Consider the following 14,349-nt stretch of genomic DNA (forward strand, 5'->3'; position numbering starts at 1 on the left):
GAATTTTCAGGCTTTGGGAATTTTTCAGGGTTTCGGTGTGGGAATTTTGAGGATTCAGGAGTGGAATTTTCAGGGTTTTGGGGTCAGAATTCTCAGGAACTTGGGGCTGGAATTTTCATGGTTTGAAGTTGGAATTCCCAGGGTTTTGGGGTTGGAATTCCCAGAATTTGAGGCCCAAATTCCCAGGGTTTGAGACTGGAATTGTCAGGATTATAGGGTTGAAATTCTGAGGATTTGGGGGCTCAAAATTCCCAGAATTTGGGGCTGGAATTCTGAGGATTTGAGGTTGGAATTCCCAGGGTTTCAGACTGCAAATTCCCATTTTTTGGCCCACAATTCCCATTTTCAGTGCAGCAATCCCCATTTCCCACCTCTGGAGCAGGAACCTCCCCGCAGCCAAGGCCAGAATTCCCATTTTTTGTGCAGAAATTCCCATTTTTTGGCCCAGAATTCCCATTTTTTGGCCCAGAATTCCCATTTCCCCACCGCTGGCACAGGAACGCCCCCACAGCCGAGCGCACAATTCCCATTTTTTGGCCCAGAATTCCCATTTTCAGTGCAGAAATCCCCATTTTTGTGCAGAATTCCCATTTTCAGTGCAGAAATCCCCATTTTTTGGCCCACAATCCCCATTTCCAGCCCAGAATCCCCATTTCCAGCGCAGAATCCCCATTTCCAGCCCAGAATTCCCATTTTCAGTGCAGAAATTCCCATTTTCAGCCCATTTCCCACCACTGGCACAGGAACGCCCCCACAGCCGAGCGCACAATTCCCATTTTTCTGCAGAAATTCCCATTTTTAGTGCAGAAATTCCCACTTTTAGTGCAGAAATTCCCATTTTTTGGCCCAATCCCCACTGCTGGCACAGGAAGGCCCCTGCAGCCAAGGCCAGAATTCCCCATTTTTAGTGCACAAATTCCTATTTTTAGGCCCACAATTCCCATTTTTTGGGCCAGAATTCCCATTTTTAGGCCCACAATTCCCATTTTTCGGCCCAGAATCCCCATTTCCAGCCCAGAATCCCCATTTCCAGCCCAGAATTCCCATTTCCAGTGCAGAATTCCCATTTTCAATGCAGAAATCCCCATTTTTCGGCCCAGAATCCCCATTTTCAGTGCAGAAATTCCCATTTTTGTGCAGAAATTCCCATTTTTCAGCCCAATTCCCCCTTCCCCACTGCTGGCACAGGAACACCCCCACGGCCGAGCCCACAATTCCCATTTTTAGGCCCACAATCCCCATTTTTCTGCAGAAATTCCCATTTTCAGTGCAGAAATTCCCATTTTTTGGCCCAGAATTCCCATTTTTAGTGCAGAAATTCCCATTTTCAGTGCAGAAATTCCCATTTCCAGGCCAGAATCCCCATTTTTAGGCTCAGAATCCCCATTTCCAGCCCACAATCCCCATTTTTAGTGCAGAATTCCCATTTCCCACCGCTGGCTCAGCAGCGCCCCCACGGCCAAGCCCACAATTCCTATTTTCAGTGCAGAAATTCCCATTTTTCGGCCCAGAATCCCCATTTTTTGGCACAGAATCCCCATTTTTGTGTAGAAATTCCCATTTTTCAGCCCAATCCCCACCGCTGGCACAGGAACGCCCCCGCGGCCGAGCCCACAATTCCCATTTTTTGGCCCAGAATTCCCATTTTTTCTGCAGCAATTCCCATTTTTCTGCAGAAATTCCCATTTTTCTGCAGAAATCCCCGTGTTCCCACCGCTGGCTCAGCAGCGCCCCCGCGGCCAAGGCCAGAATTCCCATTTTTTGGCCCAGAATTCCCATTTTTAGGCCCACAATTCCCCATTTTTGGTCCCAGAATCCCCATGTTTTGGCCCAGAATCCCCATTTCCAGCCCACAATCCCCGTGTTCCCACCGCTGGCTCAGCAGCGCCCCCGCGGCCAAGCCCACAATTCCCATTTTCAGTGCAGAAATTCCCATTTTTTGGCCCAGAATTCCCGTTTTTAGTGCAGAAATTCCCATTTTTCAGCCCATTTCCCACCGCTGGCACAGGAACGCCCCCGCGGCCAAGGCCACAATTCCCATTTTCAGTGCAGAAATTCCCATTTTTTGCCCCAGAATCCCCATTTTTCTGCAGAAATCCCCGTGTTCCCACCGCTGGCTCAGCAGCGCCCCCGCGGCCAAGCCCACAATTCCTATTTTCAGTGCAGAAATTCCCATTTTTAGTGCAGAAATTCCCCATTTTTCAGCCCAATTCCCCACCTTTGGCTCAGCAGCGCCCCCGCGGCCGCCGCCAGCTCCCGGTTGGCCACGAACACCACAGGGAAGAGCCCCCGGCGATCCTCGGCCGTCAGCGCCTCCTCCAGGTTCCTGCGGGGTCGTTCCCAAAAATCCCGGAATTCTGGGAATTCCGGGAATGCTGGGAATGCCGGACCCCAATCCCCCTCCCACAGCCCCCAATTCCCAAAAAAACCCCGGATTTCGGGGCCTCCCGCACCCAAAATTCCCAATTTTCCCCCCATCCCCCCGACCATTTTTCCTCTCCCTCGCTGCTCAGATCCCGGGGAATCCTCCAGGAATTCCCAGAAATTTATGGAATTCTGGGACTCCTGGATCCACAATTTCCCCCTCTCCCAACCCCGAATTCCCAAAAAAATCCGGGATTTTGGGGGGTCCCAGACACCAAATTCCAGATTTCCCACCCCAAATCCCAAATTTCCCTCCCCAAATTCCCACATTTCCGTCTCAAATTCCAAAATTCACCCACCCAAAATTCCCAAATTTCCACCGCCCCAAAATTCCCATTTTCCGCCCCAAAATCCCAAATTTCCCTGCAAAAATCCCAAATTTCCATCCCAAATTCCCACCACCCCAAAATTCCCGATTTTCCATCCCAAATCCCCAATTTCCCACCCCAAATTCCCAAATTTCTCCCCCAAATCCCAAATGTCCCTCCCCAAATTCCCAGCTCAAATTCTCAAATTTCCACCACCCCAAAATTCCCAACTTTCCACCCCAAATTCCCAAATTTCCACCCCAAAATTCCCAATTTCCCACCACCCCAAATCCCCAGATGTCCATCCCAAATTCCCAAATCCCAAATTCCCAAATCCCAAATTCCCAAATCCCAAATTCCCAAATCCCAAATTTCCATCCCAAATTCCCAAATTCGCCCCCTCAAAATTCCCAAATTCCCACTGCCCCAAAATCCCCCGATTTTCCATCCCAAATTTACCTCCCAAATTCCCAAATTTCCCCCCTTCATTCACCCCCAAATTCCCAATTTCCCACCCCAAAATTCCCAAATTTCCCATGCAAATCCCCAGATTTCCATCCCAAATCCCCAATTCCCTTCCCAAATTCCCACCGCCCCAAAATTCCTGATTTTCCATCCCAACATTCCGAAATTTGGCCCCCAAAATCCCAAATTTCCCCCGTTAATTTGCCCCCAAATTTCCAATTTCTCCCCTAAATTTCCAATTTCCCATCCCACAATTCCCAATTTCCCACCCCAAAATTCCCAAATTTCCCCAAATTCCCAGATTTCCCCAAATTCCCGATTTCCCACCCCGAATTCCCGAATGATTCCCATTCCCACCTGTCCATGTCCGTCAGCAGCCTCAGCACCTCCAGGGCCACCTGGGGCTCTCTGTCGTGGGCCATGGCCACCAGCCGGGGCTGCAGGGCCAGAAATCCCCAAAAATTCCCAAAATCCCCAAAATTCCCAAATTCCGGCATTGGGGCACCCCCAGCTCCATCTCCCCACTTTGCCCCTTTTTCAGGCCTTTTAAATTCCATTTTATTGCATTTTAATTCCATTTTATTGCATTTTAATTGCATTTTATTGCATTTTAATTCCATTTTATTTCCGTTTTTATTCCATTTTAATTCCATTTTTATCCTAATTTTATCCCATTTTTCCCCATTCCAGACATTTTTTCTCCCATTTTCCCTCTATTTTCCCTCATTCCAGAGATTTTTATCCCATTTTTCCCAATTCCCCCCTATTTTTTCCCATTATTCCCAATTTTCCCTCCCATTTTCTTCATTCATTTTTCTTTTTCCCAGCTTTTCTCCCATTTATTTTTCCCATTTATTTTTCCCATTTCCCCCCTTTTTTCCCCATTTATTTTTTCCCATTTTCCCCATTTATTTTTCCCTTTCCCCCCAATTTTTCTAATTTATTTTCCCTCCATTTCCCCCATATTTCCATTATTTTTCCCATTTTCACCCCATTTTTACCCATTTATTTTTTCCTATTTTCCTCCCTTTTTTCCCTCCTTTTCCCTCATTTATTTTTTTCTATTATTCCCATTTATTTTTCCCTTTCTCCCTGATTTTCCTCATTTACTTTTCCCCCATTTCCCCCATATTTCCATTGATTTTTCCCATTTTCCTTCCCAATATTTTCCTTTTTTTCCCATTTCCTCCCCAATTTTCCCCATTTTTCCCATTTCTTTTCCCATTTATTGTTTGAATTTTCCCATTTATTTTCTCTATTGTCCCATTTACTTTCCCATTTATTTTCTGAATTTTCCCATTTCTTTCCCCATTTCTTTTCCCAATTATTTTCTGAATTTTCCCATTTCTTTCCCCATTTATTCCCCATTTCTTTTCCCATTTACCTTCTGAATTTTCCCATTTATTTCCCATTTCTTTTCCCATTTACTTTCTGAATCTTCCCATTTATTTTCTGAATTTTCCCATTTCTTTCCCCATTTATTCCCCATTTCTTTCCCATTTATTTTCTCAATTTCCCCATTTCTTTCCCCATTTATTTTCTGAATTTTCCCATTTCTTTCCCCATTTCTTTCCCCATTTCTTTTCCATTTCTTTCCCCATTTATTTTCTCAATTTCCCCATTTCTTTCCCATTTATTTCCCATTTATTTTCTGAATTTTCCCATTTATTTCCCATTTCTTTCCCATTTATTTCCCATTTATTTTCTCAATTTCCCCATTTCTTTCCCATTTATTTTCTCAATTTCCCCATTTCTTTCCCATTTATTCCCCATTTATTTCCCATTTATTTTCTCAATTTCCCCATTTCTTTCCCATTTATTCCCCATTTCTTTCCCATTTCTTTTCTCAATTTCCCCATTTCTTTCCCCATTTCTTTCCCATTTCTCTCCCATTTATTTCCCATTTCTCTCCCCATTTATTTTCTGAATTTCCCCATTTATTCCCCATTTCTTTCCCATTTATTCCCCATTTCTTTCCCATTTATTTTCTGAATTTTCCCATTTATTCCCCATTTCTCTCCCCATTTATTTTCTGAATTTTCCCATGTATTCCCCATGTATTTCCCATTTCTTTTCTCAATGTCCCCACCTTGAACCTGTTGGTGAAGAGCTCCAGGCTCGGTGCCAGCTCGGGGGTTCCATAAATTCCCCTCAGGGCCCTCACGCAGCGCAGCCGAACCTCCCCCTGCTGCAAACACACAAAAAATGGCAATTGCTACAATTTTCCCTCATTTTCCACTGATTTTTCCCAGATTTCTCCATTTTCCCAGATTTCCCCCAGATTTTTGCATTTTTTTCCAAATTTTTGGGGACTTTTTCCCGTTTTTCCAGGATTTTTGCCCACCTTGTCGGGCAGGCTCCAGCCCCAGGTACCTGAGGTGCCTCAGTCAGGAAGGAGCCCAGAATTTCCCATTTTTCTCCATTTTTCTCCATTTTTATCCCATTTTTATCCCATTTTTGTCCCATTTTATCCCATTTTTTCGGATTTTTTCCCCGTTTTTTCCCGTTTCCCCCGTTTTCTGCCCCATTTCCGTGCCCACCTTGTCGTGCAGGGTCCAGCCCAGGTATTTGAGGTGGCTGTCAGTGAGGAAGGAGCCCAGAATTCCCCATTTTTCTCCATTTTTATCCCATTTTTGTCCCGTTTTTTCCCATTTTTTCGGATTTTTCCCCCATTTTTTCCCATTTTTCCCCGTTTTCTGCCCCGTTTCCATGCCCACCTTGTCGTGCAGGGTCCAGCCCAGGTATTTGAGGTGGCTGTCGGTCAGGAAGGAGCCCAGAATTTCCCATTTTTCTCCATTTTTGTCCCATTTTTTCCCATTTTTTCGGATTTTTCCCCCGTTTTTTCCCGTTTTCCCCGTTTTTTCCCCCATTTCCGTGCCCACCTTGTCATGCAGGGTCCAGCCCAGGTATTTGAGGTGGCTCAGTCAGGAAGGAGCCCAGAATTTCCCATTTTTCTCCATTTTTGTCCCGTTTTTTCCCATTTTTTCAGATTTTTTCCCCGTTTTTTCCCATTTTTCAGATTTTTCCCCGTTTTTTCCCGTTTTCCCCATTTTTTCCCCCATTTCTGGCTCCCACCTTGTCGTGCAGGGTCCAGCCCAGGTATTTGAGGTGGCTGTCGGTCAGGAAGGATTCGGGGAATCTCCTCACCCACAGCCCCCAGCTCCTCCATGCACAGCGCGCGGATCTCGGGCACCACGTCCCTGTGCCGGAGAGAACGCCCAAAATCAGCCCAAAATCCACCAAATCCACCCAAAATCCAACCAAAACCCCCCCAAACCCCCCCAGAATCCCCCCCAGCCCCGTTTCCCGCTCTCTCACCGGTACCGGTGCACGAAGACGCCCTTGAAGATCCCGTTCATCAGCAGCTCCAGCTCCTGCTGCTGCTCCTGAAGCTGCCACGCACAAAATTCACAAAATCCCACCCAAAATCCTTTAAATCCCACCAAAATCCCACAAAAATCCCACAAAAATCCCACCCAAAATCTCCCAAATTCCCAAAATCCCCATTTTTGCCCCACCTGCAGCTGCCGGTCCCTGAGTCCCTCAGTCACTCGCTGCCCCTCTGGCTGGGCTCTATTTGCCCTTTTTCACCCCATTTTTTGGTGGTTTTTTTTCCCCATTTTTGCCCCAAATCCCCGTATTTTGCCCCGTTTTTGGGCCCCACCTGCAGCTGCCGGTCCCTGAGTGCCTCGAGGCGCTCGCTGCCCCTCCTGCCGGGCTCTTTCTGCCCATTTTTTCCCCATTTTTTGGTGTTTTTTCCCCATTTTTTGGTGTTTTTGCCCCATCTGCAGCTGTCTGTCCCGCAGTCCCTCCAGGCGCTCGCTGCCCCTCCGTCCGGGCTCTTTTTGCCCATTTTTACCCCATTTTTCCCCCGTTTTTGCCCCACCTGCAGCTGTCTGTCCCGCAGTCCCTCCAGGCCTTGCTGCCCCTCCTGCCGGGCTCTATTTGCCCATTTTTCCCCCCATTTTTTGGTGGTTTTTTCCCCATTTTTTCCCCGTTTTGCCCCCACCTGCAGCTGTCTGTCCCTGAGCCCCACCTCCAGGCGCTCGCTGCCCCTCCTGCCGGGCTCTTTGTGCCCATTTTTACCCCATTTTCCCCCATTTTTCCCCAATTCCAGCCCCACCTGCAGCTGTCTGTCCCCACAGCCCCTCCAGGCGCTCGCTGCCCCTCCTGCCGGGCTCTTTGTGCCCATTTTTACCCCATTTTTTGGTGGTTTTTTTGCCCATTTTTTCCCCATTTTTTGGTGGTTTTTTCCCCATTTTTTGGTGGTTTTTTTTCCCCATTTTTCCCCATTTTGCCCCCGTTTTTGGGCCCACCTGCAGCTGTCTGTCCCGCAGTCCCTCAGTCCCTCGCTGCCCCTCCTGCCGGGCTCTATTTGCCCATTTTTACCCCATTTTTGCCCCAAATCCCCGTATTTTGCCCCAATTCCATCCCCACCTGCAGCTGTCTGTCCCGCAGTCCCTCCAGGCGCTCGCTGCCCCTCCTGCCGGGCTCTTTTTGCCCATTTTTCCCCCATTTTTTCCCCAAATCCCCGTTTTTGCCCCACCTGCAGCTGTCTGTCCCGCAGCCCCTCCAGGCGCTCGCTGCCCCTCCTGCGGGCTCTATTTGCCCATTTTTGGTGGGTTTTTTCCCCATTTTTTGGTGGTTTGTCCCCCATTTTTTGGTGGTTTTTCCCCCATTTTTTGGTGGTTTTTTCCCCATTTTTTGGTGGTTTTTCCCATTTTTCAGCCCATTTTTGGGCCCCACCTGCAGCTGCCGGTCCCGCAGTCCCTCCAGGCGCTCGCTGCCCCTCCTGCCGGGCTCTTTTCTGCCCATTTTTACCCCATTTTTTGGTGGTTTTTTCCCCCATTTTTTGGTTGTTATTTTCCCCATTTTTTGGTGGCTTTACCCCATTTTTGGTGGTTTTTTCCCCAATTCCAGCCCCACCTGCAGCTGTCTGTCCCGCAGTCCCTCCAGGCGCTCGCTGCCCCTCCGGCCGGGCTCTTTGCCCATTTTTACCCCATTTTTCCCCATTTTTTCCCCGTTTTTGCCCCACCTGCAGCTGTCTGTCCCTGAGCCCCTCCAGGCGCTCGCTGCCCCTCCTGCCGGGCTCTTTGCCCATTTTTACCCCATTTTTACCCCATTTTTGGTGGTTTTTGCCCCGTTTTTGGGCCCCACCTGCAGCTGTCTGTCCCTGAGCCCCTCCAGGCGCTCGCTGCCCCTCCGTCCGGGCTCTTTGCCCCTCTCTGCCCCAGCTGGCGCTGGCAGTGCTGCTGCTGCTGCCCCAGCGCCAGAGCCACCTCCACCAGAGAGCTCATCAGCTTCAGGGCTAGAAATGGGAGAAAAACAGGAAAATGGGGAAAAAGGGGAGAATAGGGGAAAAAGGGGGAAAAAATGGGGGAAATAGATGAAACAATGGGAAAAATAGGGGAAAAAATGGGAAAAATAGGGGAAAATGGAAGAAATTCCCAGCAGGGAGCTCATCAGCTTCAGGGCTGGGAATGGGGAGAAAAACGGGGGAAAATGGGAAAAAACGGGGAGAAAAGGGGAAAATAGGTGAAAAAATGGGAAAAAACGGGAAAAAACAGGGGGAAAATAGGGGAAAAATGGGATAAAACAGGGGGAAAATGGGGGGAAAAATGGGGGGGAAATGGGGGAAAAATGGGGGGAAAATGGGGGAAAATGGGGAAAATGGGGGAAATGGGGGAAAAATGGGGGAAAAATGGGGGGGAAATGGGGGGAAAAACAGGGAAAATGGGAAAAAAGGGGGAGAAAAGGTGAAAAAATGGGGAAAAATAGGGGGGGGAAAATGGGGAAATAGGGGAAAAAATGGGGGGAAAATGGGGGAAAATGGGGGGAAATGGGAAGAAATTCCCAGCAGGGAGCTCATCAGCTTCAGGGCTGGAAATTGGGGAGAAAAACAGGGGAAAATGGGAAAAAAACGGGGAAAATAGGGGAAAAAATGGGGAAAATGGGGGAAAAATGGGAAAGAATAGGGCAAAAAATGGGGAAAATAGGAGAAAAAGAGGGGGAAAAGGGGGAAAAATGGGGGAAAATGGGGGAAAAATGGGGGAAAATGGAAGAAATTCCCAGCAGAGAGCTCATCAGCTTCAGGGCTGGAAATGGGGGGAAAAACTGGGAAAAAACAGGGAGAAAAGGGGAAAAAATGGGGAAAATAGGGGAAAAAATGGGAGAGAAAAATGGGGGGAAAATGGGGGAAAATGGGGGAATATGGAAGAAATTCCAGCAGGGAGCTCATCAGCTTCAGCGCTGCAATGGGGAGAAAAACCGGGAAAATGGGAAAATAGTGGAAAAAATGGGGAGAATAGGGGAAAAAATGGGAAAATAGGGGAAAAAATGGGGAAAATAGGGGAAAAATGGGGAAAATAGGGGGAAAAATGGGGAAAATAGGGGGAAAAATGGGGAAAATAGGGGGGAAAAAGGGGGAAATGGGGGAAAAATGGGGAAATGGGAAGAAATTCCCAGCAGGGAGCTCATCAGCTTCAGGGCTGGGGATTGGGGAGAAAAACAGGGAATTTGGGAAAATAGGGAAAATAGGGGAAAAACAGGGGGAAAATAGGGGAAAAAATGGGAAAAAATGGGGGGAAAAGTGGGAAAAAACAGGGGGAAAATAGGGGAAAAATGGGGAAAATAGGGGAAAAATGGGGAAAATGGGGGGAAAATGGGGGGAAAATGGGGGAAAAGGGAAGAGATTCCCAGCAGGGAGCTCATCAGCTTCAGGGCTGGAAAAATTGGGGAGAAAAACTGAGAATTGGGAAGAAAGGAAGAGAAAAGGTGAAAAAATGGGGAAAATAGGTGAAAAAATGGGGAAAAAAATGGGAAAAATCAGGGAAAAAGTGGAAAAATCAGGAAAGAGGTGAGAAAAACCAGGAAAAAAATGGGAAAAATCAGGAAAAAATGGGAAAAAATCAGGAAAGAAGTGGGAAAGCAGAGAATAAAGAGAAAAAAAGGGGCAAAGTGGAATGTGTGCAGCCCCACCTGCCAGGGTGCCGGTGTGGCGGAAGGGCCGCACCTGCGAGTCGGCCAGGCCGGTGAGGAACGAGAGCAGGGAGCCCACGAGGAAACCGTCATGGAGCTCCCGGTGCTGCGCCCGCAGAACCAACACAGACAGGAGCTCTGAGAATCCAGAGCGGAACCGGCGCCACTCGGGGAGTGTTCATGGAGAATGGATAGTCTGGGGAATCCTGGGAATGTATAAAATAAATATAAATGTAAATATCAATATCAGTGTATCTGTGAGTGCAGCCCACGAGGAAACCGTCGTGCAGCTCCGGTGCTGTGCCCGCAGAACCAACACAGACAGGAGCTCACAGAAACCCACACGGAACCGGCGCCACTCGGGAGTGGTCATGGATAATGGATAGTCTGGGGAGTCCTGGGAATGTATAAAATAAATATAGATATAAATATCAATGTAAATATCAGTGTATCTGTGAGTGCAGCCCACGAGGAAACCGTCGTGCAGCTCCCGGTGCTGCGCCCGCACCACCAGCACGGCCAGGAGCTCACAGAAACCCGCACGGAACCGGCGCCACTCAGGGGGGTGTTCATGGAGAGAGGGTACTCTGGGGAGTCCTGGGAATGGAAATGGAAATGGAAATATAAATATAAATATATTCATAAATCCATCCAGAACTGGCACAGGCAGGAGCTCTGAGAATCCCGCACGGAACCGGCGCCACTCGGGGGTGTTCATGGAGAATGGGTAGTCTGGGGAGTCCTGGGAATGTATAAAATAAATATAAAAATAAATAAATATAAATAGATTCATAAATCCATCCAGAACCAGCACGGCCAGGAGCTCTGAGAAACCAGAGCGGAACCGGCGCCACTCGGGGCTGGTCATGGACAATGGATACTCTGGGGAGTCCTGGGAACATAAACATAAACATAAACATAAACATAAACATAAACATAAACATAAACATAAATATAAATATAAATACGCCCAGACACGAAGGTGCTGCAGCTCCTGATGAATCTACTGAAGATCCGCTGAAAATCCACCAAAAATTCACTGAAAATTCACAGAAAATTAACTGAAAATCCACCAAAAAATCCAGGGGCAAAGGGAACTCCAGGGAGGCCTGGAAATAAATCAAATAAATCAAGAAATACACCAAAAATCCATGGAAAATGCACCAAAAATCCAGGGACAAAGAGGACTTCAGGGAGACCTGAAAATAAATCGAAATAAAGAAATAAATACACCGAAAATTCAGAGACAAAGAAGACTCTGGAAAAGTCTGCAAGAAAATCCAAATAATTTAATAAATACACCAAAAATCCAGAGACAGAGAGAACTCCATGGAGGCCTGGAAATAAATCTAAATAAAGAAATAAATACATCAAAAGTCCAAAGAAAACACACCAAAAATCCAAGCAAAATAACATCAACAATCCAGGGGTAAAGGGGACTCCCAGGAGGCCTGGAAATAAATACAAATAAATAAATAAATACACCAAAAACTAAGGAAAAGACACCAAAAATCCAGGTGCAAAGAGGACTGTGGAGAGGCCTGCAAATAAACACAAATAAAGAAATAAATACACCAAAAATTCAGGGAAAATACACCAGAAATGCAGAGACACAGGGGGCTCCAGGGGGACCTACACATAAATCCAAATAAATTAATAAATACACCAAAAATCCAGGAAAAAATCACCAAAAATCCTGGGACAAACTGGACTCCAGAGAGGCCTGCAAATAAATCCAAATAAATAAATAAATCCACAAAAAATCCAGGAAAATCCACCAAAAATCCAGGAGCAGAGGGAACTCCAGGGAGAGCTGTGAACAAATCTGAGGAAAACACCAAAAAGTCCACGGAAAACCTGGAAAATTCCCTGAAAAAGCCCCAAAATTCCCAGAAAATCCCCCAAATCCCCTGGAAAATTCCCCACAATTTCTATTTTTTCAGAAAATTCCCCACAATTTCTGTTTTTTTCATTTTTCCCAAGAAATGCCCCCGGTACCTCCTGGAAGGTCTCGGTGAGCCTCCGGATGATCTCGGAGTTCTGCAGCTCCCGGAACATCTCCGGGGTCACCACGCCTGAAAATCCCCAAAAATTCCTTTTTTTACAGCCCAAAATCCCACCATTCCCAAAATTCCCCATGTTCCCCAATCCCAGCCCCAAAATTCCCCATTTTCCCTCATCCCAATCCCATTTTTTCCCCATTTTCCCTCAACCCCAGCCCCAAAATTCCCTAAATTCCCTCATCCCAATCCCATTTTTTCCCCCATTTTCCTTCAATTCCAGCCCCAAAATTCCCTCATTTCCCTCATCCCAATTCCATTTTTCCCCCATTTTCCCCAACCCCAGCCCCAAAATTCCCCATTTTCCCTCAACCCCAGCCCCAAAATTCCCCATTTTCCCTCATCCCAATCCCATTTTTTTCCCCATCCCAATCCCATTTTTCCCTCTGTTTTTCCCCATCCCAGCCCCAGAATTCTCTCCCATTTTCCCCAATCTAATTTTTCCCCATTTTCCTTCATCCCCAACCCATTTTTCTCTGTTTTTCCTGGTTTACCTTCATTTTTCCAATTTTCCCCTAATTTTCCCCATTTTCTCCCTAATTTTCCCCCATATTTTCCCTCATTTTTGACTATTTTTTCCCCTCATTTTCCCCCATTTTTTGACTATTTTTTCCCTAATTTTTTCCCTCATTTTCCCCATTTTTTCCCATTTTTCCCCCTATTCTCACCCCAACATTCACAGAAGTGCACGGTGAAGTTGAGCAGCTCCAGAACTCCCTCATTTTTCCCATTTTTCCCAATTTCCCCATTTTCCCCCCGTTTCTCACCCCTGCAGCCACAGGAGCGCACGGTGAAGTTGAGCAGCTCAGGAACTCCCTCATTTTTCCCCATTTTTTCACTATTTTTTGAGTTATTTTCCCCATTTTTTCACTATTTTTTCAGTTATTTTCCCCATTTTTTTCCCCAATTTCCCCATTTTCCCCCCGTTTCTCACCCCTGCAGCCGCAGGAGCGCACGGTGAAGTTGAGCAGCTCCAGGAACTCCCTCATTTTCCCCATTTTTTCCCCATTTATTCTGATTTCCCCCAGTTTCTCACCCCTGCAGCCGCAGGAGCGCACGGTGAAGTTGAGCAGCTCCAGGAACTCCCTCATTTTCCCCATTTTTTCACTATTTTTGCCCAGTTTCTCACCCCGGCAGCCACAGGAGCGCACGGTGAAGTTGAGCAGCTCCAGGAAGGCGCCCTCCCTGTCCCGCCGGTACCGCTCCAGCCACTCGTCCACCAGCGTCTGAGTTTGGGGCAAAAACAGAAATTTGGGGAAAAAAGGGGAATTTGGGGGGAAAAAAAGGAATTTTGGGGGAAAAAATGGGAATTTTGGGAGGAAAACCACGAATTTTAGGGAGAAAAACCACATTTTTATGGGGAAAAAACTGGGATTTCAGAGGGGAAAATATTACCAATTTCGAGGGGAAAAAGAGAATTTCAAGAAGAAGAGAATTTTGGGAAAAGATGGAAAGGTGCTGGGGAAAAAAAATCGGAGTTTTGTAGGAGAAAAAATAAGAATTTTGCGTGGAAAGAAATGGAAATTCAAGGAAAAGACAGGGGTTTCAGGAGGAAAAGAAAATCTGGGAATTTTGAGGGAAAACCACAGAAACTTCAGGGGAAAAAGGGAATTTCAGAGGTAAAAGGCAATTTCAGGGGAAAAAATGGGAATTTCAAGGGAAAATACTGGAATTTTAGGGGGAAAAATGGGAATTTCAAGGGGGAAAACCAGGAATTCTGAAGAAGACACAAAATTTTGGAGAAAAAAAATCCTGAATTTTCATTAAAAAAGTAGAACATTAAGAGAAAAAACCGGGAAATTTTGAGAGAAAAGTGGGGATTTGAGGGGAAAAAAAGGGATTTGGGGGAAATGCTGGGAATTCCGGGACCCCCGCCAGGGATTTTGTCGATTTTTCGGTACCTCCGTGGCCACTTTTCCCGAAAACACGGCCTCGAACAGCGAGTTCTGCTCCGGGCCCCGCCCAGCGCCGCGGGACAGCCGGGAGCGCTTCGGGGCCTGAGGGGAAAACGCGGGAAAATCGGGGAAAGTCGGGGAAAATCGGGAAAAATGAACAAAACTGAGGGGAAATGGGTGGGAATGGGAGGGCAAAGGGGATTTTGGGGGAAAATCGGG

At 46.9% G+C, this 14,349-nt stretch overlaps 1 protein-coding gene across 1 annotated transcript in view; it reads right to left on the minus strand.

Moving 5' to 3' along the window:
• The window catches only part of LOC141726532 (cohesin subunit SA-3-like), a 28,134-nt gene that overhangs the window by 12,809 nt on the left and 976 nt on the right, over positions 1–14,349 (minus strand). Inside the window, exons 3-15 of the mRNA XM_074531456.1 lie at positions 14,137–14,232; positions 13,272–13,461; positions 12,174–12,250; positions 10,984–11,067; positions 10,645–10,731; positions 10,176–10,341; positions 8,477–8,505; positions 6,516–6,589; positions 6,345–6,397; positions 5,738–5,811; positions 5,287–5,385; positions 3,555–3,634; positions 2,219–2,326 (exon numbers count right to left, since the gene is read on the minus strand). Of these exons, the coding sequence (XP_074387557.1) occupies positions 2,219–2,326; positions 3,555–3,634; positions 5,287–5,385; positions 5,738–5,811; positions 6,345–6,397; positions 6,516–6,589; positions 8,477–8,505; positions 10,176–10,341; positions 10,645–10,731; positions 10,984–11,067; positions 12,174–12,250; positions 13,272–13,461; positions 14,137–14,232 (1,217 nt within the window). The remainder of the gene's footprint in view (positions 1–2,218; positions 2,327–3,554; positions 3,635–5,286; positions 5,386–5,737; positions 5,812–6,344; positions 6,398–6,515; positions 6,590–8,476; positions 8,506–10,175; positions 10,342–10,644; positions 10,732–10,983; positions 11,068–12,173; positions 12,251–13,271; positions 13,462–14,136; positions 14,233–14,349) is intronic.

The sequence above is a fragment of the Zonotrichia albicollis genome, chromosome 36 (genome assembly GCF_047830755.1).
Source record: "Zonotrichia albicollis isolate bZonAlb1 chromosome 36, bZonAlb1.hap1, whole genome shotgun sequence".
Classification (NCBI taxonomy): domain Eukaryota; kingdom Metazoa; phylum Chordata; class Aves; order Passeriformes; family Passerellidae; genus Zonotrichia; species Zonotrichia albicollis.